This window comes from Maniola jurtina, chromosome Z, assembly GCF_905333055.1.
Source record: "Maniola jurtina chromosome Z, ilManJurt1.1, whole genome shotgun sequence".
NCBI lineage: Eukaryota > Metazoa > Arthropoda > Insecta > Lepidoptera > Nymphalidae > Maniola > Maniola jurtina.
The window spans coordinates 8,017,061-8,043,656 of NC_060058.1; the positions used below are offsets into that span (position 1 = coordinate 8,017,061).

At 36.1% G+C, this 26,596-nt stretch overlaps 2 protein-coding genes across 2 annotated transcripts in view; both read right to left on the reverse strand.

Annotated features, from left to right (window-relative positions):
• LOC123880743 (alpha-1,3-mannosyl-glycoprotein 4-beta-N-acetylglucosaminyltransferase A-like) overlaps window positions 1-17,621 on the reverse strand; it is a 39,783-nt gene extending 22,162 nt beyond the window's left edge. Inside the window, exons 1-4 of the mRNA XM_045929042.1 lie at window positions 17,441-17,621; window positions 6,491-6,620; window positions 1,024-1,136; window positions 127-241 (exon numbers count right to left, since the gene is read on the reverse strand). Coding sequence (XP_045784998.1) covers window positions 127-241; window positions 1,024-1,136; window positions 6,491-6,605 — 343 coding nt within the window. The 5' untranslated portion in view covers window positions 6,606-6,620; window positions 17,441-17,621. The remainder of the gene's footprint in view (window positions 1-126; window positions 242-1,023; window positions 1,137-6,490; window positions 6,621-17,440) is intronic.
• On the reverse strand, window positions 6,615-26,255 carry LOC123880480. The gene is made up of 6 exons (XM_045928620.1): window positions 26,243-26,255; window positions 22,692-22,697; window positions 16,320-16,327; window positions 8,457-9,818; window positions 6,999-7,138; window positions 6,615-6,620 (listed from the first exon to the last, which is right to left on the reverse strand). Exons 3-6 carry the CDS (start codon window positions 16,321-16,323, stop codon window positions 6,615-6,617), a joined length of 1,512 nt encoding a protein of 503 aa, XP_045784576.1. The 5' UTR covers window positions 16,324-16,327; window positions 22,692-22,697; window positions 26,243-26,255.
• Window positions 26,256-26,596: the final 341 nt, after the last annotated feature.

Here is a 26,596-nt window from a genome sequence, read left to right on the forward strand (position 1 = left end):
ATCGGCACAAAAAGTAACTATCATTTTGTATGGCATGCCATATCTACCGTACTATGTTAATAGTATTATTATATATCTATGATTTAGGTACTAATATGAAAAAGTAGGTAGTATAGTTATTCGTACCAGTAAGATTTCTCATCATTGCTACAACTTCTGGTGGAACGGTGAAATGATGTGAATTGCTCCTGACAACGGCATGTTTATACGTTGTATTGCTTCTCGTGCTGTAGATTTTATTCTGAAAATAATGAAACCAACATAAGGACAATATTATTAAAGATTTAACAAATTATGAAAGGAGAATACCTAATATTAAAAAAAAAACTCATCGTCAAATTATTAAAGCTTATTCGTAGCTCGCTCCAAACAAACATTGGTTGCCTCATTTGAATTTAACCAATCAAACTACATGAAATTTTCCAGCCTTGTTTGCAACTTTGTAACTACTCATTTTTATGGAAATCTGGAAAACTACAAACACAGATATTTGTTTCTAGAACGTATCTATCAAGTTTTATTGCGTTTGTTTCTAACCGTCATTATTCAAATGAGAACCAAACTACGTTTGTATGTCTCTGTCCATCTCGTTAGGGAGCATGCTTCAACTATTTAAGTATACAAGTGTAAATTAAAAATGTATAACACCCCCGACAAGTGAAGGTTACAGTAACTAGAAAAGAGCTGATAACTTTCAAACGGCTTATAGCTGCGATTTTTTTGGATTATAGCTAAGAACACTCTCAATCAAGCCACCTTTAAAACAAAAAAAAAAACTAAATTCAAATCGGCTCATTAGTTTAGGAGCTACGATGCCACAGACAGATACACAGATACACACGTCAAACTTATAACACCCCTCTTTTTGGGTCGGGGGTTAATAAGTAGAGACTTTCGCAGTTTTTGTGTACCTACTTTTAAGAGTGTATTTCTTTATTAATTTCTTTAATAAATATTATTATTAATATTAATAAATAATTTATTTTTGTTTTTATCACTTCAGATTTGAAGAAAAAATCTTACTTGTAGGGCTATGATATCTTCTTGACGAGCCCTGTAGAGGGATTCTATGAATCGCATACGGGAATGCATATCAGCAATAGTTTTTTCCATTAAATCTTCTTGGGGAAAGTGTGCTGTAAGAAAAGGTATGGCGAAATTAATGCTAATTGTAAGCTTTGAAGTTAGTGGGACTTGAACACAAAAATATTTGTTAAAGTCAGATAAACGCTCGGTGACATAATTAGTTCCTTAACTAGTGGCAGTTGCACATAGACGTGGTTGTATCCGTAGAAACTATAACACTGACCTACCTGTTGCGTTTTCAAGTCTTTTCATGCAATAAAGTGGAAGGCGTGTTCTACCATCGTTAGTATTGCAAACTGACTGAGTACTATAACAAGTTTAATTGGAGTAACGAATCATAGCGCAAACAACTAGAAACTTTTTCCACGGAGTTCCCTCAAGCGACGTAGGCAGCCACTTTTATGGATTGCTTATGAAATTCTACCCCCATAGAGGTAAATTCCACTGACAGTAATTATTCAATTTTAAATAACGCAAAATGAATATTCTATTCATGTTAAAACAATTGCCTAGACTTTGCTGTAAATAAAAAAAGGTGCTGTTGTAAATACTTCTTATATTATCAACACTTTCATCTATTTTTAGTTTTATAACTTCTACTCGTAAATTGAAAACAGTGGCTGACGCACGAATGTTGAATGGATATTGACTCGGTGTGAACCAAGTCACAACAAAAACTAGGTCGTCATTTCATGCAACATTTTATATAGGTAGGTACTTAGTTATTTATCTTTATTTAAGATTCAAAGAAAAATGAAATCATTCATTTAATGTTCCTATCTAGGCCTTATTCATAGGCGCCACAGATATGGATATAATACAAGCACGCTGGAAGACGTATGCCATACAATTATTATCTTTTGTGCGTATTCGAAGCACCCCGCCGAGTATATCGGTCGATCAATGTTCCGGTTAATGTTTATCAAAATAAAAAAATATAATTAGTACAAACCGGTAAAGTGCGAGTTGGGCCTCGCTCTTTTAAGGTTCCGTACATAATTATGAACATCATATTTTGGGTGTATGAAATATTTTTTTCCGAGCTACATTGCTAGACCGTAATGGAAAAACCTAAAAAATGTTCGTTTGTTTTCGTCACGTTTTAAAAACTATTTTATAGATCGTACATAATAATTATACCGAAATTTCATATTCCTAACTAGGTTAGTTTTTGAGATAGCCCCCGTCACAAAAATGGTCTACAACTGACAACTTTGAACACCCATTTTCTTATTTTTCAGATAAAACGAATTAATAAAAACGAGTATATTCTTGCTCTACCCCATTCTCTAACCAATGAGTTCTAAACAATGATACCCCACATGCTAGATTAAAAAAATATGGGCCCCTTTTTTATGCGTGGAAGCCCCCTGAAACGTATTTTAATTCAATTTTTAATTCATATTTGGTTTTGGGTCAACGTTTGAAAATTTTCAGGTTTGTAACTCATAGTCTACGAGCCACGGACCTGTGACACGCGGACTGACAGACAGATGGACAGGTACACGGATAGACAGACGGACAATCAGACGGACAGACAGACGGACAAACAGACGGACAGACAGACGGATGGACAGACAGACAGACAAACAGACAGCAGAGTGACATTAAGAGGGTGCTGTTTTTACCCCTTGGGTACGGAACACTAACAACAAGATTTTTATGCATAGGCACACGAATTAACGTTTTTATGTAATATTAATTTGTGCTGTAGGTAAGTAGAGCTGATTTTTTTTGAAATTGCCATCATTTTCAGAATATGCTACGCATACGCAAGCGCTATATTATATTTACAGCATTTTGGCTTCAAAATATGCCCGTGACTGGAAAACGTAGTTTTAACAGATGATTCCAAAAGCGTTTCCTTTTTTTTTCAATACCTGCCTACGGAACCGCAACACTAAAAATAAAATTAGGTAGCAAACAAGGTGGATATTATGAAGCAAATGTATACGTTTGAAATAGGAATACCTATTCCCATTTCCTTTACGTCTGCATGTCAAAGGGAAAACTCAATAGCGATGCACTGACGAAGTTATGTACCTACATACCCATGCATCCGCATTTGAACCCTTTTCATTTTGCTAGTTAGATTTGCGAGAAAGAAATTCGCCAAACATATTTTTCAAAATTTTGTCTATTAATCAGAAAGTTATCTACTGTATATTGTTCTATATTCTATCTTAATCAATCTATTTGTATTTTGTAGACAAGTTACCTACTTAGATTATTAATTTTTAGTATACAGCTGAAATGAATAATCTATCTGTACCTAATCCGTAGATAAGTCACTTAGCAATCTTAGCAACGTTATATCATTTGCTAAAATTGTATAGCCTTTTTTAAAAATACCAATGTTATATTATGTTGCTAGAAACTTATCGACCGATCGAACGATTAGAAATAGTTTGATATTTCAACCGATACGTTATAATAATAATTAGGGTTTGTTTTGATCCTTGCAAAGTTGACCGTGCTTCCTCATTTTAACCACGCCACGTCTGTGCTTTGTATGGGCACAAGACTATTAATAATAATAATTATGTACTCGATCGCCGCCCCGATACACACTCATGTGGTCGCGGCATGGGTGGTTTCGGGCCTAGCATGGCCTAACAGAAACCTTGAAGGAAAGAATAATTGAATTCTCGGTCCGATTTTTCATTCATCAAAATAATGGTAATATAAAGATTTTTTTTATAAAAGAGTATTAGTCATTTTTAATCATGACTAACATTCCCCTTTTCCCCTCCAACTAAGCGTTAAGTAAGCTTGTGCTAGGAGTGGGTACGACAATAGTGCAACGGGTGGGGTTTGAACCGCCGACCTATCGGATTTCAGTCCCCTCCTATACCCGTTGAGCTATTAAGGCTTGAGTATATTAAATAGGAACTTATTTTGATGTTGAAAATATTGCAAAAGTTGGCACAGAATATGTATTTCCGTATACAATCATATACATAATTATACTTGTATATTATAGTACCCGCTACGCAAGCTCCCTACGTGAACGGAAACGGGTCAACGCACATGAGCCATTTTCAATAATCATACTGTAGGTCTACACTCTACATAGATATATCGGTCTGAAGCATTGACCTCTATTAATTCAAATAGGTACACTGGACCTGCAATTACCGACATGTTTTTGAAGAATCTTGATTTTCGCCATTTTGGCGCTCTCTTAACGGCTCACTCTCTTTAACGGCTCAATTTTTTTATAGTCCGGTAAATTTACAGAAAATCTTCACAAATTCTGTATCTAAACCTTTAAGAAAAACCAGTCTAGTGACAAGTCAATTTAGTGAAAACCAAAGAAAACCCCTACAGTATTTTTTGAGATAAGCGCGTAGTGCGCATAGATGGACAAGTGCGGGGAAATAACGTTTATAATAAACTAGCAGATACCTGGCGTGCGCAACTACACTAAAAACGTACCTAATAAATTGCTTTAGTGGTCTAAACCAGTCTTCGCATTATTGCCTTTCTAATGAGACCGTTTTGAGACACATTGGATGGATGGTTGCAAAGTCTATAACGGCCATAGATAGGACCATTTTTTGTGTTTTATTTATCAGGAGAACTAGCTAACCAGCTAGGGGGACATGTTGCCTAGTTTTGATGACGAATATTTATCAATCGATTGCGATTGTTAAATAACATTGATCCAATCGGTAATTGGATAGGTGACCGACTTTTGAGGTCTAAATTTGACCTTTTCGTTTCCTCCGTATCTCGCAGAGCACGTTTTTAAGCACGGTCTTGTTTATCATTACTAACATCTGATAATATTCACAGAATAGGACTATAAAGAAAGAAAGAACAACTACGTAATGCCCAGTCAGACTCTGCAGTGCAAATTCAAAAAAATTTCGACTCACGCACCACCATAGTAGTTATAGGTAGGTATGTCAGAAACCTTCTATAAGTGCCAATGAACAATGCACGAACGCAAAGAAGACGAACACTAGATTTAATATTGTATACAAACTTAAAGAAAAGGTGACTAACTGACTGATTATAACTGAACTGAAGGTGATAACTGACACACGGCTTAAGCTACTGGACGGAGCGCGCTGAAATTTGGCATGAAATTTGACTTAGACATCCGCTAGGAAAGGATTTTTGAAAATTCAACCCCTGAGGGGGTAAAACAGGAGTATGAAATCTGCGTAGTCCACGCGGACAAAGTCGTGGATATAGGCTAGTTTTTATACGCAAGAAGATGTATATACCTAGTACTTAGAGATTACCTTCACTTTACTCGGGCAAGACCTTTCAAGCAATAAGTAATATATTGTTTTTGCAAGAATACCTGAGTATCTATAAGAAGCTTAAATTCATTGCATTTTCTGCAACTCGCAATGATAAAATAAATGGAAAAAGAATTAATCTAAAACATTCCTACATTTTGTAATAATTCTTAGTGGGGGTTTACATTATGAAAGAACATTCGTACTAAAGTTCAAGTTTCAAGGCCCAGCCAGATATATCAGCGTTGATATATCTTGTATACCAATAATAATTAATATTTGAGAGGGACGAATTGTTAGTTAAAAACTTTAAATTCATGATAAAAGCAATAATTTACAAAGAATAAACAAAGAATTAGGTTATTTATGCTTATGATAATATAGAGAGAGGCAGCCAGGACCAGACCTTCGTTATTTTTTAGTCGCTGATCGTTCTTCCCTGTATTAGGTGCAATACGTACAGAAACATTCAGCTTTTATAAAATAACGATGGTCAGGCGTTCGCGGGCTCTTAGTCTATATGATAACTCCACTGTACTTATTTTAAAATAATATTATGTTGATGTTAATATGATTTTACGTATGACATACTCTTTAGCAAACAAGTCGCTTTTATTATTTGATAAAGAGGATGGCGTATGAATTTCGCTAAGTTTCGCAAGCTTCAGTATTCTGCGGTAAAATTTTAGCTCTAACTCAATACATATTTTATAGCAGCGCTAGTTATTTTCCCGTCTAAACAGTTAGGTATTCATTTAGAACGTCAAAAACATAAACATTTCTTTTCTTCTCTAAATAGAATAAAACAACCGCAGCTCTCGTTCGTCTGTGTGTTTGCTTAAAACTTCCAAACCTTTCACATAACATTACTAGAACATATTTTCACAAAAAAAATAAAAATGACAAAATCTCAAACACTAAAAATGTTTGCAATGCATTCCGATTGAAAACATTATGGATATCAAAAGCATATATCAATTAAGCTAGACTAACCTTTGATTTGAATGTTGTTCGATAGAGGAATATAATTTCCAATTAATTCTTATTGTATTGAACATGTTTTGGGATGTAGCTTCAGCTATTTCATTTTAATGAATTTCGCAGTACATATTTCAATGTTATTTAATTTTAAATTAAAAATAGGTACTCACAAATTCGTAGAATGGAGACGAAAATGGTCAACGAGACGCTAGAGACTAGGAATATAAGACACGCGGTGAATCGACGTCGAGGGGTATAGCCGCACATTCTGAATACTCGCGCCATGTTATGATATTATTTCTGAAACAAAAACAATATATTGTTAAACACTTGAAATTATCCAAAGCTACTTGGTGAAAGCGCAGCTTCGGCTAGGGAGCCGCTGGATTCAAGCGTCTCAAGGTTCTGGCATGTGCAGGAAGTCTCTGCAAAAGATCTATCTATGCCCAGCCATGGACGTCTATCCATCGAAACCTAAACACGAAACTGCTGAACTCCAGAGTCCAGACCAGACCAGAGATGATAAAAACTCCCAAATTGCCCCTATCAGAAATCAAACATGTCACTTATAAGCACTGACCACCGCGTCAAAAAGCTATTTAGAAAATTCGTTATTTAGAATATTATACTAAAAATACTCGTAGTTTGTAAGAGCTAGGCTGAAACCTTCCAGCATACCATTACATAGCACCAGTTGATTCGGCTGGCTATCATGCTCAGGACTCTGGCCCTCGACCGCACCGGCACACCATTTGAAGCAGATTTAGATTTAGAAGCTTTAGAAGTGCTATAAATAATATTCGTACGTTCTATAGGTCCTAGAAGAGATTTTTATGTAATAATATAATATTTCAGTGTATTTTATATCAGTATAAAAATATATCTTCATGAATACTCACGGGTATTTAGAAACGAAATTAGCGGATAATTGCGTTTTTAGGGTTCCGTACCTCAAAAGGAAAAACGGAACCCTTATAGGATCACTTTGTTGTCTGTCTGTCTGTCTGTTCGTCCGTCCGTCCGTCCGTCCGTCGTGTCTGTCAAGAAAATCTATAGGGTACTTTCCGTTGACTTAGAATCATGAAATTCGGCAGGTAGGTAGTTCTTATAGTGGGGTATCATATAAAAGGGCTTTACGTATACATTCTAAAACAGATTTTTATTTATTTTTATGTATGATAGTTTTTCATCATGCAAAACGTTGGAAAAAATACCCGAGTACGGAACCCTCAGTGCGCGAATCCGACTCGCAGTTAGCCGTTTTTTTGGTATTATTAATGTTGTAGTTTTGTAGGTCCATGGTTGCAATGTACCGGTAGTTGATTATCATTTGTGAAGCAAGCTTATCTTACTTGTGAATATTATTATATATTTCCATTGAATTTAGATATTTAAAATTATATGCATACACATAGGTACATATTGTAAGCTATCTTTAAGTATATTCTAAATGCGAAACAGTGTCTGTCTGTCTGCAAGCTTTTCACGGCATCTGTGTAACCGATTTCAACGAAAGGTGCAGAGATAGTTGACGTCCCGAGAATAGACAATGGACATAGGCTAGAACAAAAATATAATTATTCTCGATATAAAAGGCTAACTTGCGCCGATCTTCGGTTTCAGACATATCAGCTGAGGCTCTCGGTACTTAATCAGAGATTTTCAATGTTGTCCTAAAATGCTCTGTAATTGAAAATATTACAATAAAACTTAAAGCTAGCCTTATCTAATTACTATACAAATCATGCCCGCGTGGAATGGTGCCAAGAATACTGGCTGCATTTCCGCGTTGGACAGCCAGGCTGATCCGTTGCGCAAAAAATGAGCCAGCCCTTCTGTCACCCGATGAGGCTATTAAACGCGGTGAAATGTCTCGTAAAAATTTCTTTGCACTAAGACTCCATGGCCCCAGGGTCTCCACGGCAAACGGAACAAAAATGTAACTCTCAATAAGAGAGGCATACTTGCGCCGCTTGCCGTTTTCAGCCATTTCTGCTGCGGCTCCCGGTCTTGATACTGTCTCCCTGATATGACACGGGGCCAATGTGTCAACGCACGTTGCGTCCCACATTAGCGCCCGTCCCCGTTCCCAGGGAACCAGCGTCAATCCATCAGGTCTCTTGCCATCATCCCGACTAATCCCTGACGGCTCAATGAGCGCAGGAACGTCTATGGTGGCAAGAGCCCTTTTGATCGTGTCGTTAAGAGAGCCATGCCTAAATAGCCTACCAGCGCTCCTTTGGCAAGAGAGTCCGTGGATTCCAAATTTATCAACCTCTTTTCCACACGGACATCTGTGCTGATGGCACAGCGGTGTTCCCAATCTGAGACCTAGAGCCACACGAAAACTTTCATTATCTAAAAGGGTGCCGAGATTTTTGGATGGCAAGGCATGAAGCCAATACCCAGATTCCTTTTCCGATAATGCTAGGAGCCTGGCTTGATCTCTGTCACTTGTAAGATTTTGCAGCAAATTTGAATGTGTCAGCTGAACCAATGGCAAATCCCAAAGTTTTTGTGTAGAACGTTCCTTTGGAATATCGACATTGGGACATCTGACCTTCCAACTCTCTAGGGCCTCTGTGGCATAGGTCAATGATATTGAATTTGATTTGAGAATTTGAGAGCTAAGCTCTCTTATACTATGCACAGAGGACAGAAAAGCTGGAAGAGCTACACTGGAAATTTTCCTCACGCCGATGCCACCGTACTTGACCGGTAAAGTAGCTTGGTTCCAGGAGTGCTCATCAAAAGTTAAATTTAGAATTTGTTCTAGTGTACTTTTAAGGGTGGCATCCATATTATCGAGTAGTCCAGGAAATTTCCAAATTGGGCTCGCGCGAAGGATATAAATTAATTTAGGTACGAAAAGGCAATATTTTAGGATCGAAAATGCAATGTGAGAATTTAGAGCGCCCAATTTGTCGGTATTAGTCGAAAATGTTCTAATTTTTTGATCCAAAAGTGGTTGTATGGATTCATTATAAAGAGGAGCACCAAGAAGGCAAAGTGAATGTTTATCGAGTATCTTAATGCTAGGGGTAATTTCATTAAATAAATCAGAGGCCAATCGTATTCTATCTTGCGACAGTTTTTCTGTGAAAAACAATTCGCATTTCGAAAAATTTAGTTCTAAACCAATTTTGCCAAACTGTTGCTTAATATGGTTAAGATCTTTTAGAACGTCATCCACGTTGCCCCCAATGGTTCCATCATCAAGATACCATATGTTAAATTTAGATGTTAAATTTGAAATATGGTTATGGATCCCTAAGCTGAACAGGGCCGGACCTAAAGGATCCCCCTGCTGAACGCCTACAGAAGACTTAATATCGCTATCTCCAAAAAATAATTTTGAAGCTGAGCTGTAACATTGCCAGACATATGGATAAATTTCAGGAAGTTGCGTTGAGACTTCGGTCAGCAAAGTTGCCCTGTCCAAAGAATTAAAGGCATTCTTTACATCTACTTTCAGCAGTACTTCAACCTCGCCATTCGCTAAGAATGTACGAGCCGAATGAACTGCTGCTTCACAACCTCCTTTACTGCCGAATCCAACTTGAATAGGTTGGAATTTATCCTTTAGGGTAGAGACTATGTGTTTACACGCTAATTTTGACGCCAAACGGCGAAACGTACAACCAACAGCGATGGGACGGATGCCGCCATCTTTCTTATTAAAAGCACAAAGCCTCGCACCATAAAGGAATGGTAAAAAGGATGAATTTACCTCGCCAGATAACATGAGATTACAAAGTCTGGTAATGTCGCTCAGTAGCTCTGTAATTATTATTCTATCTTACGTTTTCCCTGGAACATCAAACTACATAAGCAGAACACTTCCGCAAATATAAATCCTATTCCATTATCTGTCGCAACCTAAAACCTCCGTGCTAAGGCCACGGCTAAGGCTATTGAATGCTTCCGTAATTTAATTGAAACTTGTGCATTGTCTGAGTGAAGGAACACTACAATGAAGTTCTTAGTACCTATACCATACCTATACATACTCGAACTCACTTCGACCGTATTTCCGCCACTGAAGTATCAGCTATATTTTTCATTAAGTTGGATGCGACGGATCTAGTTCTAGTATCGACTTATTAGTCGATGTCCATGAAATTTTGCAGACATATTCTAGAAACTAATATCTATGTCTGTGGTTTTCCAGATTTCTGTTAAAATATTCGGTTTCAAAGTTACGCGGTCTTAAAAATTTTCATACAAATCTTTGAGCCCCTGTAATTTTTAAACTACATATTTTTAGAAAAATCTAAAACACCACAGACACAGATATTAGTTTCTAGAATATGTCTGCAAAATTTCATGGACTTTGGTTGCTTAATATTCAAATGAAATTGGAACTACGATTGTATGAAACGAGTGACGGAGAGAGCCCTGTTAAAGTGGAAGAACTGAAAGGGGTTTCCTATGATACCTTTTTTGATAGATTAATTCTTTACAACGGAGTTAATTAATGTAAATATGATACACATTGATTTGTAAGTACAAAAAGAAACCCGTTCATTCCATTTGTTTTGACTTCGTCAGTTAAAGTTCTATCAAAGATATATGACGCTCCCTCCGAGGCATTGCAAGGTAAATATTAACATAGTTTATGTGGGTATTAACTAATATTACAATTATTTTATATTCTATACACACAGGTCTAGTCAGTCTAGTATCTCCAAAAAAATGGATCTTGCTACTGATAGGACTCGGAAACTTTTCAGGCAACATACCTACCACAATCACACCACAGCGATTGGCGAAAAATTGTATGAAAACGCGAAGTTTCAACACAAATATCTTAAGCGGTACAATGGTGTATACTGTGACCTTAAGTGGGAGGTTCTAGGTTAAATTCCCGACTGGGTCACTTCTGACTTAATAATTTTCAAATTGGTTCAGGTCTGTTATGGTGGGAGCCATGCGCCGTGGCCAGTTGCCAACTTACCAGCAAGAAACATTCAGGCATTGTATAAAATAAATTATGTTTCGTAGTTGACCTATTTAGTTAATATTATATAGGTACGAGCTAAGAAAGTAAACATTAGTAAAATAAAAAGTATGTACTCTAAGTGCGTGCTCACTCACATATCACCACACATACCTACACACACACACATGTAGTTACTAAACTTGAGAAGGCAATATTTTAATTTGTTAAAAACAAAAACACTGCAAAGTAATTATTAGAAAACTCAACACATTACTGAATTATTTTTATTTGTTACTAGAGGATGCCCGCGGCTTCGCCCGCGTGGATTTCGGTTTTATTTAAATCCTGTAGGAACTCTTTGATTTTCCGGGATAAAAAGTAGCCTATGTCCTTCCCCGGGATGCACCCCAAGTCTGTACAAAATTTCATTAAAATCGGTTCAGCGGTTGGGCCGTGAAAACGTAGCAGACAGACAGACAGACACACTTTCGCATTTTTAATATTAGTATGGATGAGCTCTACAAAAACAAAAAGACAATAATTTTATCAATGTTTTGGGGGAACTGGCACCTAAGATACAGGTTTCCTAGTTTAGGGGTCAAGATTTCAATTTATTGTGCTCTACCAGGCCGTACTGAGTTTCACTAAAAAAGATTTTCTACTTCTAATTTAATCTAATCTGATTCTGACTCCATGGAGTATTCTGGCGCAGTTTTATCAGACCTACAGAACTACCAATAATTTTTTTTTATAAAACTTCTTAGCGTAGCCTCTGTATGAAACTGGATAGCTTGTACCTAGCGCTCCGCTATCGCACGAATTGAATATTTTAGTAAGTGACCACTGATCTCTAAAAACCGAAAAGTTCAGACTTGTTTAGCCGGTGAACAAGTGCCCAGTGAACCAGTGGCCAGTGAGGCGTGGTGACTAGTTGAGGTTGTAATAGCTAGGTTAGATGGTTGGTCCAGGAGTCACAATAAGGGGTGGTTGTAGGCAATCTAGGTAGGGTAGACTAAGTCTATTTAGTCACGGTGATTTTCACGTAATAATAAATAATTATTGAGGGTAGTTAGTTCATGCTTTTTTTAGCGCGAGAGTGAGTATCGTTAGTTCGCCCACGAAGGCTCGGTTAAATTAAGAGTTCGCTTATTCGAAGCAATAGCTTGTTGGTGGGTGGAGCCTAAAATAATGTTGTTTCCATACATAACATGAAAAACGTAATCAGCCCGGCTAGCATGGGCAGTAGATAAAAATTATATCCCCCGATTACATCCACTGACGTCATAGAAATCAGTGAATATAATCGGGGATATAATTTTATCTACTGCCCATGCTAGCTGGGCTGTACGTTTAACCCTTCCCTCGCACCGTACCTCGAGAGAGGCTGGACGAAAGAATTTTGCTTGAGATACCATTCTTGTGCTTGTACAATGCTTAACATTCCAGAAAGCAGCCAGCTAGTTGGTTAATAAAATACCAAGTATTCAATATCTGGAATACACTTCACCGATGATATATATATATATATCTACCTACTACAAAGCTATTCTAAAGTATTATATATATAGTTCCTGATATTTTATTTAAAGGTAGGTACATTAGCCAACTCTACTAAAATGTACCTACTTAATAATAATAATTAGATGTGATAAAATATGATGATAGCATATTATTATTAGTATTTTACCACAAATTTCTTTATATTAAAAAACTTTTAAACCTTTTTTGGATTCCGTACGTCCGTATGAAAAAACGGAACCTTTATAGGACTAATGGTGTGTCTATATGTCTATCTGTTCGTTTGCTGGACCAGTTAGGCTGAATATTGGTATACATATGAATTTCTGTGATCCAAACACGGACGTGTGACGTAAATAGGATGAATTTTTCCCTCCAAAAGTTAGCAAACTGGAAGCAAATTAGAAAATTACAAAAAGTTTTCGAACTTTACCTATAACGAGTGACATATCAAATAAAAGAGTATATTCTTAGTCTCAAAATAATTTAAAAATGGAATCAAATTTCCCCTTTCACGCTATCTCCGAAACTACTTAGCCTAAAATTTTGAAAAAATTACATACAATAAATCTTTACTTATAGATTACAGGAAACTTATACGAAGTCTATAGTATGGTAAATCTCTCACTAATGTGCGTACAATCTTTCATATTCATCGTACGGAACCCTCTCCACGCGTGTTCAACTCGCACTTAACCGGTTTTTTCTAACAATATTAAAGGTAACTCGATTGGTAAATTTTCATACGTACCTCAATCATAATGCCAGCAGTTCTAAACGAAAAGTTCACTTAGAAAACTTCATGTTTTATTCGGAAATCCCTTACAATTTCGAGATTAGCCTTATATCGCGAAACGATGCTAGCCGACAGCAACAGACTGAGGGCGGGAGCTACTAGCTTCAGCTTTATTTGAAGTAAATGAAAAGCGCGTTGGGAAAAGTTCACGCATGCGTCATGTTACTACACTCCGTACCGGTGCTCAATTCGGCAAAGACTACTTATAGGACCCGTTTCGGTTATTCACTGATCATCAGTAAACAAAAGCCATCAAACTCATTTGACATTGGTTGGTTCAACATTAATGCTCCACTGGTGACATAAAAATAATGCTTTAGAGAAAACCTTCAACGGATTAAAAACAAATGCCAAATACTCTTAATGGCTTTCACTCAGTGATCTGAAGATCTTATCTTATACCCTGAAAATACCCTGAAATAAAGGTACGTCACTTTTAGTAATTTGCCAGTCAGATGCCAACTGGTAAATTACCTAGTAAAAGTTAGACGGGTTAACTATGAAGCGTGAATCACACACAATTTTATTACCATTAACATTACTTAAGTATTTACTGTAATTTAAGCCAGATGCCAGTACAATAGCTATCAGTATGAAATGCTGGATATCTGCCAATTTTTGGTTTAGCTAAACAGAAGACATTGTCCAAGGCTGTCATAGTTTACAAAAGCTTGCATAAATAGCAGTTAATAGCAGTTAATAGTAGGTACTTAACACTAACACTCGTAAAAAAGACGAACTTTACTGTCTTGTTACACAAGTGCCTTGGGGTAAATGGGAATTCATCTGCTTACTAACCTTATATTGTGTACCATCTGATCTGCCATCAGGCCATGGGTTTGCTTGGGCGGAATTTCTCGAAATCTTTTCATAAGGAAGTCTATGTTAACAAAAATGTAAACATGCAAATTCTCAGGTTTCTAGACCTAGTTATATGAACTGTAAATAGTTTTTTATTTAAGGATTTATTTCACTTTAGTTATATACAAGTGAAAATCAAAAATTTATAACACCCCCGACAAGTGAAGGTTACAGTAACTAGAAAATAGCTGATAACTTTCAAACGGCTGAACCGATTTTCTTGGATTATAGCTAAGAACACTCTCGATCAAGCGACCTTTCAAACAAAAAACTAAATTAAAATTGGTTCATTCGTTTAGGCGCTACGATGCCACAGACAGATACACAGATACACACGTCAAACTTATAACACCCCTCTTTTTGGGTCGGGGGTTAAAAATAGAGGAGTCATTTCACTCTTCATCGATAATAATTCCATTGAACCGTATAATGACCGTATAGTATAGGCATTGAACTGTTTGACGCAAGGAAGCCTCTGGCAAGTGGCGATGAGACAAGTATACATCTATAAGTGTGTATCTACGACTTAGTGCGTAACAGAATTAGCATTCACATTACGAAATGCGTGTTGCTGTATATTTTTAACCCCCGACCCAAAAAGAGGGGTGTTATAAGTTTGACGTGCGTATCTGTGTATCTGTGTATCTGTCTGTGGCATCGTAGCTCCTAAACTAATGAACCGATTTTAATTTAATTTTTTTTGTTTGAAAGGTGGCTTGATCGAGAATGTTCTTAGCTATAATCCAAGAAAATCGGTTCAGCCGTTTGAAAGTTATCAGCTCTTTTCTAGTTCTTACTGTAACCTTCACTTGTCGGGGGTGTTATAAATTTTTAATTTACACTTGTAATAAACATATTTTAAACATTTTAGAAGGTCACTTTGCGCTAATGTCGTTAAACCATGAAAACAATATAAATGGCATTATCGATCTAGGCATTTATTGTGTAGGTACTAGATGGCACCCGTGACTTCACTTACGTTTTAGGTTTTCAAAAATCCCACGGGATGTTTTTGACTTTTGGAACCAAAAGTAACCTTTGTCCTTCTCTGGCATGCAAACTATTTCTGCACCAAACGCTAAAATGGTTTGACAGATGGGCTACGAAAATCTAGCGAATAAACAGATACATCTTCGCATTTCTAAATATATAAAAAAAACTGACTGACTAACTGATCTATCAACGCACAGCTCAAACTACTGGACGGATCGGGCTGAAATTTGGCATGTAGATTCATTTTTAACCCCCGACCCAAAAAGAGGGGTGTTATAAGTTTGACGTGTGTATCTGTGTGTCTGTGTATCTGTGTATCCGTGTATCTGTGTATCTGTCTGTGGCATCGTAGCGCCTAAACGAATGAACCGATTTTAATTTAGTTTTTTTTTGTTTGAAAGGTGGCTCGATCGAGAGTGTTCTTAGCTATAATCCAAAAAAATTGGTTCAGCCGTTTAAAAGTTATCAGCTCTTTTCTAGTTTTCTTGTAGAAAAGAAGGTTAGATAACCCTTAGGTTCATAATATTCAAGTGTCAATTGACAAATGTCAAGCTGTCAAGATGGACGTTGCCTAGATATACATAATTATTTATTTGAAAATGATGTTTTGGAAAACTCAGATACTTTGGACCGCAGGCGCGGAATAGTCCAAGAAAATCGGTTCAGCCGTTTGAAAGTTATCAGCTCTTTTCTAGTTACTGTAACCTTCACTGGAGGTGTTGAAAATTTTTAATTTACACTTGTACTATGTATATTATATCTACTTAAGAAGACTCGTTTACACATATAAAAGATTTGTCCTGACTGAATGACTGATCTACCGACACACAATCAAAACTGCTAGGCTTAGAAAATTGAAAATTGTTAGGTTCTTTTTATGTTGACGCACTCATTAATCTCTATTTTTAGAAATTTTATCCCTAAGGGGTATGGGCTTGTATGGTGTTTCGGCATTTTTTAAGTACCTAGCTTATATCTATTAAAATTGATATTTGGACTGTTGCATAAAAATGAAAAAAATACCTATTTGTTTATGATTTTCTTTAATCCACCCCCAAGAAGGTTAAATAATGATGAAAAATTGCATGAAAGTCCATCATTTTAGTTATATCCATGAAACTTGATAAGTAAGCTTCTAGTTTATTTCAAACATAAGTCTTGCAGAGGTTAATAGAGGATAAAAAATTGCAAGAAAATCCGTTATTTTTCAAGTCGCATCCGTGACAATAGATACTTGGGATTTCGATTAAAAATGAAGAAACTTTCCAAAATCCTGAAACACGTGCCTAGTGTTTCAGGATTTTGGAAAGTTTTCATGAAAGATCGTTATTTTTCAAGCGAAATCCATGAGGATTGGTACTTTGGCCTGCAATTGAAAGTAAAGAAATACGCTTTTCATGATTTTTGGAAATTTCACGCACATGATGTTTTTAGGAATTTCGGACGAGCGAAGCAGGAGTGGGTCAGCTTGGTCATTTAAAAAGAATTAGAACGACCATATAATTTCTGCTGATCACTGGCTTTCTAATTTCAGCGGTATGGGGTGCAGATGACACGATATCTGCATTGCTCTTGTATTAAGGTACATTACTCATCTCTTTTAAGTCTGTGGTTTTTTTAGGAAATAATCCACGACACTCAGAAATTTATCCACACACTTTCGCATTTATAATAGGTATTAACTAATATGGATTATTGCCCGTGTGTATGTTTAATCTTGTACAAATTCCAACTTTGTTAAATCACGTCATGTAATTTATTGCTTAGCTAAAAATATTAAAATCGCAGATTATTTAGCAGACGATAATAATTTTATCACAATGATTACCTAAAGGGCAATGTGTGTAAACAAAAGAAAGTTTATTAGTGGTCAAATGAACTTATCATTGCAAAAGTGTATTACTCTAGGCTTTATAAAATATTCTCCGAGCATAATAATAAAAATAAATTTGTTAATTAATGAATTAGTTAATTAGTATTTATATAATAGAAGATGTAAGAAAAACTTACCTTTCGAATAAATAATTTTCATTCCATTTTCTTCAAAATCCCTAATAACATTAACAACATAAAGTTCTACAGGAATCCATAAATAGAAAACACATATCGATAAAGTTGCAAGAATACCCTATATTTATCTTCTACTGTTTTTTTTTATAAAAGGTTAAAATTTTGACACTTTTGTGAGCTCTTCAGTCTAACAACGTTCCCCTAACGAAAGTAAAGCGGTACTGCTTTACCTACCGATAGAGTTTGACGGAGTCTTTCGAGCTAACTGAAAAGCCGCTTTTACATATGGCGACTGAATTCGCCTGAAAATCCTCGTAAATGTACAACAGAGTGACTGTTTTTCCTCTAGCTCGCAGCTGTTATAGAATGTCGTGTCGTGACCATATCGTTATCGTAACCAATTTAAATCGAGTGCCGGGCGTTCAAGAATCTTGGACCCGTTGAATCTCTACTTGTCTGTTGCTCACAACGACGAAATCTATAAAATTCACTTACAGATAGACTAGACGCAATTATTGTACCCACTTGTACCAAATACTTGTAGAATTCAAACTTTTTGGAATTTGAATATTCAGAAAATTGGCTTGTAAAAACATTATCATTCTACTGGTTTTTCTTCTGAATGGTACAATAATATGATTTCATAAATGAATTAAGCATCCTTGATTGATTCTAAAAATGACAAACTTGGCCTATCAAGAACAGACTGAGGGTTCTCTCTCACCCAAAACTTACATCAATAATCTTGATGACTCTACCTCTTAAATCAATCCTTGGGTTCTAAAAACCAACCTTCCCAAAGAACAACGTTTGTTCATTACACGCCGTAAAAAGTGTAAGTCTTACAGATGGTATCCACTATTAGGGAATTGATTCATTTACTAAAAGCAGAATAATAAAGCTCAAACGTCTCATTCTTAGATTTTATAATTTCCTATTGATGGGAATGAGTAAAAGAATAGTTAAGATCACATGTAGGGTTTCAAATAGTCTTTATTGCAAAATTCAAATTCCGCCAAGAATTCCAGACGGTGTAGAGTTTAGACCTCGAAAAATAGGAGAAAGCTTATTTATTTTCACTATACCTACTAAGTCTCCAAAATAATCTGTATAGTACAACATGCGACATACAATGTGCACCACCCATCTTCCTGTTATTAAACATGCAGGAAAAGCAAGCAATAATCTACGCAACCAATAGACCGTACGTACCACTGCCACACAAATCTTTTAAAACTCGTATATTTCACTCTACCACCATAGCATCCTCAGGGGATGTAGACACTTCACAATTCCAATTCCAAAGTCAAAAATTTTAAAACTATATTAACGTCTGTTGAATAATTTTACAATGAAAGTCTATATATATTTTGTTACCCCCTAATGTGTAATAGATGTGGTATTTACGGCCTGAGAATATAACTAATAAGCTCTGGTATACCTACTTAGGAATCTCAAAGCTTTTTTTCAATCAAACTCACACCGACCTTCGATATAAATAATACCGGCAACGCGGCGCCTACAGGCGAAAGATATGTTGACGTAATCAGACTGCATTTCACGGCTTATGATTTCTATATTTATCAAAAGAGTGTTTGTCTGTCCGTATGATTACGTTACGACCTTATGAAATAAGAAGAATTAAAATCGGTCATTATCTATAGCAGTCTACAGCCGGTTCATTCATGTATAAGCACAGTCTAATGCCTCTTCACACTTCCTCACCAAGAGGTTAACTAGAAGAGCATACTTCTGAAAACAAACAAACAAATACTGCTTGGTTGTAATATTATTTTAAAAATCTCGAATATTATATTTATGTCTTATCAAAATCTGTCACACGATCATTTAAATAAATAACTCAGGAAGCCGAAGCTCTATTTCCTATTATCTCTATTTACCAAATCAGCTTTGAACTAGAAATTCAGGTTCTTCCAGATTGGCCTGAAAACTCGATATTTAGAAACCCAGTTTACCTTTAGAATTAGCGCACTGAGCATTGCTGAGGATTGCCTAACGCGATGTGCCGACATTTCGGCTTTGATTTATAACATAAATATTGAGAAAATGCACGAACATAATATTCAACTTAAAAGTGCTCGAATGTTTGAGAAGTTCTAAGCAAGGTATGCATTGACCGCACAGGAGTGTGAGCCTCGTCATTCCTATATTTTTATGTAAATAACATCGCTTGACTATCCGATCTCCGAAAACTATTTCCGTACTGTTTACATATATTATTTACTGTTACATTACATTGTATTGTCCCATTGTAACGCCATCTAGTTGAGAGGCGAGTATCGCTTTCAAATTCAAAGCCCACTCTACATATATACTAGTTTAGTACACATTCACATTCAACCTGACCATTGCATTTAATGTGAGATACAACATAAAGGCTCAAGATGGCGCTAACATCCGACAATCAATATTTTGAGAGCTTTTTTACATGACGCGATCAGATGTCGGACTCTATTTGTTACAAGCCAAGGCATTGGCCAAGCCGGAGCCCGTGCCCCGGGCGGAAAATTCAGAGGGCGGAAAATTCAAGCTTGTTAGACGGAGTGACGTAACAATGGGGTGGCAAGCCAGATAAAATGCTACGACCATAAGGACCCCACAGCCCTCGAGGGTGGGGAGTTGAAAGCAAAAATTCTGATGATTTTATCAAGTTGCGAATACCTAGATTTGATTTCAGAGGATGCCGAAAAGAGCACAAATATGCACCTCCGTTGGGCGATATTCGAAAAAACTACGCGCTCGCTTCACTCGCACTTTACTAATTGTTGAGTTCTAGTATTTAGTGTACTGTAGTTGACACAGACTACTGTAGACTATAATAATCCATACTAATATTATAAATGCAAAAGTGTGTCTGTCTGTCTGTCTATCTGTCTGTCTGTCTGTCTGCTACCTTTTCACGGCCCAACAGTGTAACGGATTCTGACGAAAGGTACAGGGTTAGCTCATATCCCGGGGACTGACATAGGCTACTTTTTATCTCGGATAACCAAAGAGTTCCCGCGGGATTCCCAAAGACCCATCCACTTTACCGATTTGTATGAAATTTGATAGTGAAATAGCTTGCGTCCCCTGTAATTGAAACAGGCAACTTTTTATCCCGGAAAATCAAACAGTTCCCACGGATCTTTAAAAATCTAAATCCACGCGGACGAAGTCGCGGGCATCCTCTAGTTCTAGTAGAATCTAATTTATTTTCTGATAATTTTTCTTATCAATAATAAAAAAAATCGCACTCACTTTACTAGCGCTTATTGTTACGTATATTCTAGTGATATCTGGCAGTTTCCAGACATTCTTCTTTTAAAACCCGCGCGGACGAAGTCACAGGCATCGGCTATAACCAATTAAGTGACTACATTGGCGACTACAGTTACTTAGGCAATTGTTATCTCGTGTTATCACGTATCACGTAAAACAACTACGTAACTTTGTAAACATGAGAAAGGAAAGCACGAACTCCGCAATTCAAAAGCATTGTATCCCACGTCATAAATAAATACAATGACCGGCGATTGTGTTCCTGATGGCTTGGTAAGATTAAGAAGCTGAGCCCACATTATTTTTGCTACATACGCCTAACTTATTAAAACGTTTTTACCTAGGTATTATTAAATAGTTTTTTTTATTTAATCCTACGACCTGACCTGTAATAGCTGAACTAGTAGGTAACTGACAAAATAATGTGGAAATAATCCATCTATCCGTAATTTGTCCAGAAGTTATTTAGCGACGTTGTTAATTAAAAATTGATGATTGCAATTGCCACTCGATACAATAGCAAAAAAAATTTTTGAATACCCTCACTTTTTTGGTTGTAACATCCGTCAGGTTGATTTTTTCGTATAAAGTGTAGCTTATGTCACCCGGACTATATAACGAGTTGAGTGACACAACAATCATCAAAATCGGACCGGTAGTTTAGGCGCTATAGTGGAACACAGAGAATCTGACACAAACATACATACCTACATACATACACCGACTGCTAAAATCATAACCCTTCCTTTTGGCTTTCACTCTTTCTCACTCGACTTTTAAAGAACAGCGAACCCAATCAGCAAAAAGCACTTCTTCGATCAGTTTTATTTTTTTATTTTTTTTATTTTTATTAATAAGGTTCGCTAGCGATTTTTACAAAAATAATCTTAAATTAAATAAAGTTAAATTACATGACGTTGTATGTAAAATCATTTTAAAGCAAACACTACATGCACATTCACACAATTAACATGGAACAGTTATATTAGTAAAATGATACAAAAAGTAGCTAAAAACTTTCCGAATTAGTGAAAACATAAAAAAAAATATTCAAGGTGCAATGGTAATTGAATACTTAAATCTAAAACTATAATAAAGTAAAGTTAACCTAGGAGTAAGAATAGTAAAAAAAAAAATTTTTTTGAAAAAATTGAAATTTCTGCCATTAATTAGTAGGTACACAGAGAACGTTTCTTAACACTATTCGTTTGATTGGTTGATTAAGTTACTAATAACTATTTTTCGAAACGTACCAGGTGGATTTATGTTGATATCGAGTGACTGACTGAATTTGTTACAAAATTAACATAACCGAGGGATGATGGAGTTGGCACCGAAGACAGTTCGGGTGCGTGGAGGTACAAAAGGAGTAATAGCGTGGCGGGGATATCTTTTAGGTGCTCTGAAATTGATTTTATTTAGTAAGCTAGGGCAGTCTAAGTTATTTCTAAGTAATTTATAGAAAAACATTAAATCTAGCAAATCTCTTCTTTGTTCTAGTGTCATCAGTTAGTTTTTAGGGATATGTAATGACCAAAAACTGGGCTTAACTATACGGGAAACAAATTGTGCTTAAGTTACATGATGACTACAATATTCCACTCCCAAGCAACTAACATAGACAATAGAAGCCTTATCATGATGGTCCATAGACCGAGTACTCACAGTCACTACATAAGAGCGCTAGCCAGAGAGTAATTTTTATTAGAGCAGTAATTCTTCGCTATATTTCTTAAAAATTATTATGAATTAATATGTGATCGACCATTCTCATTATATAGTTTGCCCTACAAAAGTTGTGTATACCTATAAGTGGCGTGTCACACAGAAAAAGACTATGTATTATTTTTAATTTAAGAGGGCTCTCTCCGTCACTCGTTTCCACTCGTTTCATACAATCGTAGTTCCAATTTCATTAGAATATTAAGCAACCAAAGTCCATGAAATTTTGCAGACATATTCTAGAAACTAATATCTGTGTCTGTGGTGTTTTAGATTTTTCTAAAAATATGTAATTTTAAAATTACAGGAGCTCCAAGATTTGTATGAAAATTTTAAGACCGCGTAACTTTGAATCCGAATATTTTAACAGAAATCTGGAAAACCACAGACATAGATATTAGTTTCTTGAATATGTCTGCAAAATTTCATGGACTTTGGTTGCTTAATATTCAAATGAAATTGGAACTACGATTGTATGAGACGAGTGGAAACGAGTGACGGAGAGAGCCCTGTTAAGTGCTTTGAGAACTTGCTGTTGGTGTACTGTACATTGGTCAACTTGACAGGTGTACAGATAAAATGTTCTTACAGACGAGCTGTCTTTCGTCGACTGCTGCTGTCGTCGTCATCGTAAGCCAGTACATCAACGGCATCAGCCAATGGGTCAACAGCATGCGACAATAGCCGTTAGGGTGTCAACAACATTCACCGACGCGCGACGGCAGCCTCGTCTGTAAGAAACTTTTCTTGTTACTTACTTTAATTACGCTCTTCAAGGCATACCGCTAAAACTTCTACTCGGGAAACCGGTGGGTCAACTATTCGAAAAAGGCCATAGACACCCAAAGGTTGCAATATAATAATGGTTTTAGGATGTTGTTGGGCTTGCCGCGGTTCTGTTCAGCGTGTATCTTTGCAGAGGAGCGGACTGATGACTTCTTTGCAATAATCCAGAATAAGTCAAAGACTAAGCGCAGGTAGCAACCGCATCCTGAACATGTTTGCCAGCAAGATGGACTCACCAATGCTTAAACACATTGTTCAAGTGTTGATGAGGCCACACTTGTGTTCTGTCTTTTTGCCACGAACATAGTAGTAGATAGGTACTAACATTAGTTTTTAACCCCCGACCCAAAAAGAGGGGTGTTATAAGTTTAACATGTGTATCTGTGTATCTGTGCATCTGTCTGTGGCATCGTAGCTCCTAAACAAATGAACCGATTTTAATTTAGTTTTTTTTGTTTGAAAGGTGGCTTGATCGAGAGTGTTCTTAGCTATAATTCAAGAAAATCGGTTCAGCCGTTTGAAAGTTTTCAGCTCTTTTCTAGTTACTGTAACCTTCACTTGTCAGGGGTGTTATAAATTTTTAATTTACACTTGTTAAGCTAAGCAATTCCGTGTAAAACGAAAAAATAAGTTCTACCATGAAAATAATTGGAATGCGGAAGAATCTTGCCAGCTAGTACTTAGGTTGGTACAGATAGAAAACTTCTTATAGGAATATCTTTAACTTAAATGGCGTTATGCACAAGGTGTATGTTAAAACCGCCTACATAATAGTATCAACCTATGTTGCTCTTACTTATTACTTGTCAGTTTTAAACTAGGTATTTAACTCAACCACTCCTGTTCTACGACTTTCTTTTTCGTTGTAAAAAGTTATGCAAGTGCACTCGTTTATTAAACTTTACAAAATAACGTGGCTAACTATAGGTATACTCGACACTCGTATATATTTTATAACTAGCTGTGCCCGCGACTTCGTTCGCGTGGAATAGTGACTTTTCGGGCAGCATATTTTGAATTACATATACCGTTTAAATTGACATAACTTTTTTATTTATGAACCGATTGACATGAAATAAACACTAAATGACACTAAACTAAATAAACACTAAACTTATTACAATATATTAGTGAAAACCGTATCTAAATCTAATAAGCCATTTTTGATATTAGCGTGCACAAACACACAGACAAACAGACAAACAGACAAAAAAAATTAATTACAATTTCGGGTTCGGCATCGATATAATAACAACCCCTGCTACTTTTTTTTTATATATTTCCATTGTACAGACACCACTTTTCTACAATTTTATTATATGTATACATAGATGAATTATCGTGTACCCGCGAAATTTTTTATCATGACGTTTTTATAATATTTCCTCTAACATTTATTTTGTCAACGAAAAAAACTATGCGCCCAAAAAAATATTGTTGATATGTAACCTAAACGTGTAATTCCAGGACAAAAAGTAGCCTACATATTTACTCCTTGTATATTTCACTACCTGACGAAGTTCACTCTGACCTGTCTATGAATGTGAAAGTCCCGTCAAGTGTCTTAATGCTTATATGGTCTGTCTCCAGGAAATATCTGTATACCATTCAGTGTTTGACACACTTTTGCCTTTATAATAGCTATCATGACATGAGTTATTACATATAACTACTAAGTAGGTATTTTTTAAATTGCATGCGATGTACGAGTATGTTGACGTAACTAGGGTCGGGACCTGCTAGAAAAAAAGTATTTTATAAGTATAGGTACTAGTGGATACGCGGCGTGTGCTACTACGCTAAAAAAGAGTCTAATGCGTCACTGTATTGGTTTAGTCAGTCAGTCAGTCAGGCAGCCAGTCAGTTAGCTTTTTCTTTTATATATACAGATAGATTACTATAATCATCGTAAATTCATGTTCATGAAATTCAAAGCCTTTTCAAATAGGTTTGTAACTTTGTATCAAGAGCGGCTGCTCCAGTTACCCCATTGTAGGGCCAGACTTGTTTAAACCATTCATACAACTCAATAGTCAATAAATTATTTGTAAGATTGGTTTAAAAATTGATTTGAATTAATTTATCTAGTGAAGGTAGTTTAATAAAATCGATATTTGGCTCATTCGATGTCATACGGTCTGTTGCTTGGAGGCCAACAAGAGTAAACTTGCATAAATACGGGTGTTTTGAAGGTTTTGAGTTCAGTCTCCATCTGAGATTCGTAGCGATATTGCATATTTTCGGTGTTTAGATCGTGAACTCGTCAGTTCGATCGATAATCATATATTGTGGTCGCAATCACGCTCTAACTAAATTATTTATTTTGCCATTAGTTTGGATAGCTCTACGCGCTGAACCTGTAATTTTCACGTAGGTTTTGGAAGAGCATTCCAATAGTCCAATAAAAATATTTAAATAATATATATGCTTTTTTGAGTGATATTATATTATCAAAATTATTTCCACCTTCCCGTTTTGATACCTCGATATTAACTTGATCAACGTTGTCTATGTATAATATTATGTACAGACTAGTTAGCACATATTATAAAAGACAATGTTGATAGGTTTTAAATATTGGGATATTAAAACGATAAAGTAAAAAGCCAATCAAGTGCGAGTCTTTGTGAAATAATTATTAATTTATTGTGATGTAACTACGAATTCACGGTTTTCAAATTTTCCCCTTTACTTGTTCAATAAAACATTGCTACCTGCCAAATTTCATGATTCTGTCATAACAGAAGAGAGACAGACAACAAAGTGATCCTTTAAGGGTTCCTTACTTCTCTGAAGATACGGTACCCTAAAAATGACCTTAAATGCTTTATTTTTATGGTTCGTATTAGTTATATCCTTGTGATATCTACAGTCAGCGTAGTGGAAATTAGTTACTATTATGATTTTACGACTTAGGACATTTTTTCTCTGACATTTTGGTGTTTGGATACTCGAAGGCTATTAACGTTGTCGAGATGAACAAACTCATGCTAAGGATACAGAAGAAATTACGTAAACAAGGAAACTGCATGTGAGAGGTCACGTTAAGCGTGATGTAAGTAAGGTCGGGACCCGGTAGGATAGCATCGTGATAATCGCAAGCCAGCACTAATTAACCCCCGACCCAAAAAGAGGGGTGTTATAAGTTTGACGTGTGTATTTGTGTCTGTGGCATCGTAACTCCTAAACTAATGAACCAATTTTAATTTAGTTTTTTTTTTGTTTGAAAGGTGGCTTGATCGAGAGTGTTCTTAGCTATAATCCAAGAAAATCGGTTCAGCCGTCTGAAAGTTATCAGCTCTTTTCTAGTTATTACTGTAACCTTCACTTGTTGGGGGTGATATAAATTTTTAATTTACACTTGTT

What these genes read in the sequence shown, in the direction of transcription:
- LOC123880480 (XM_045928620.1), bottom strand. An exon ending in CATTGAGCCGTCAGGGATTA is followed by an intron (nt 7,139 to 8,456) that starts GTCGGGATGATG and finishes AATCTCTTCTAG; the next exon opens with GACCTATAGAACGTACGAAT.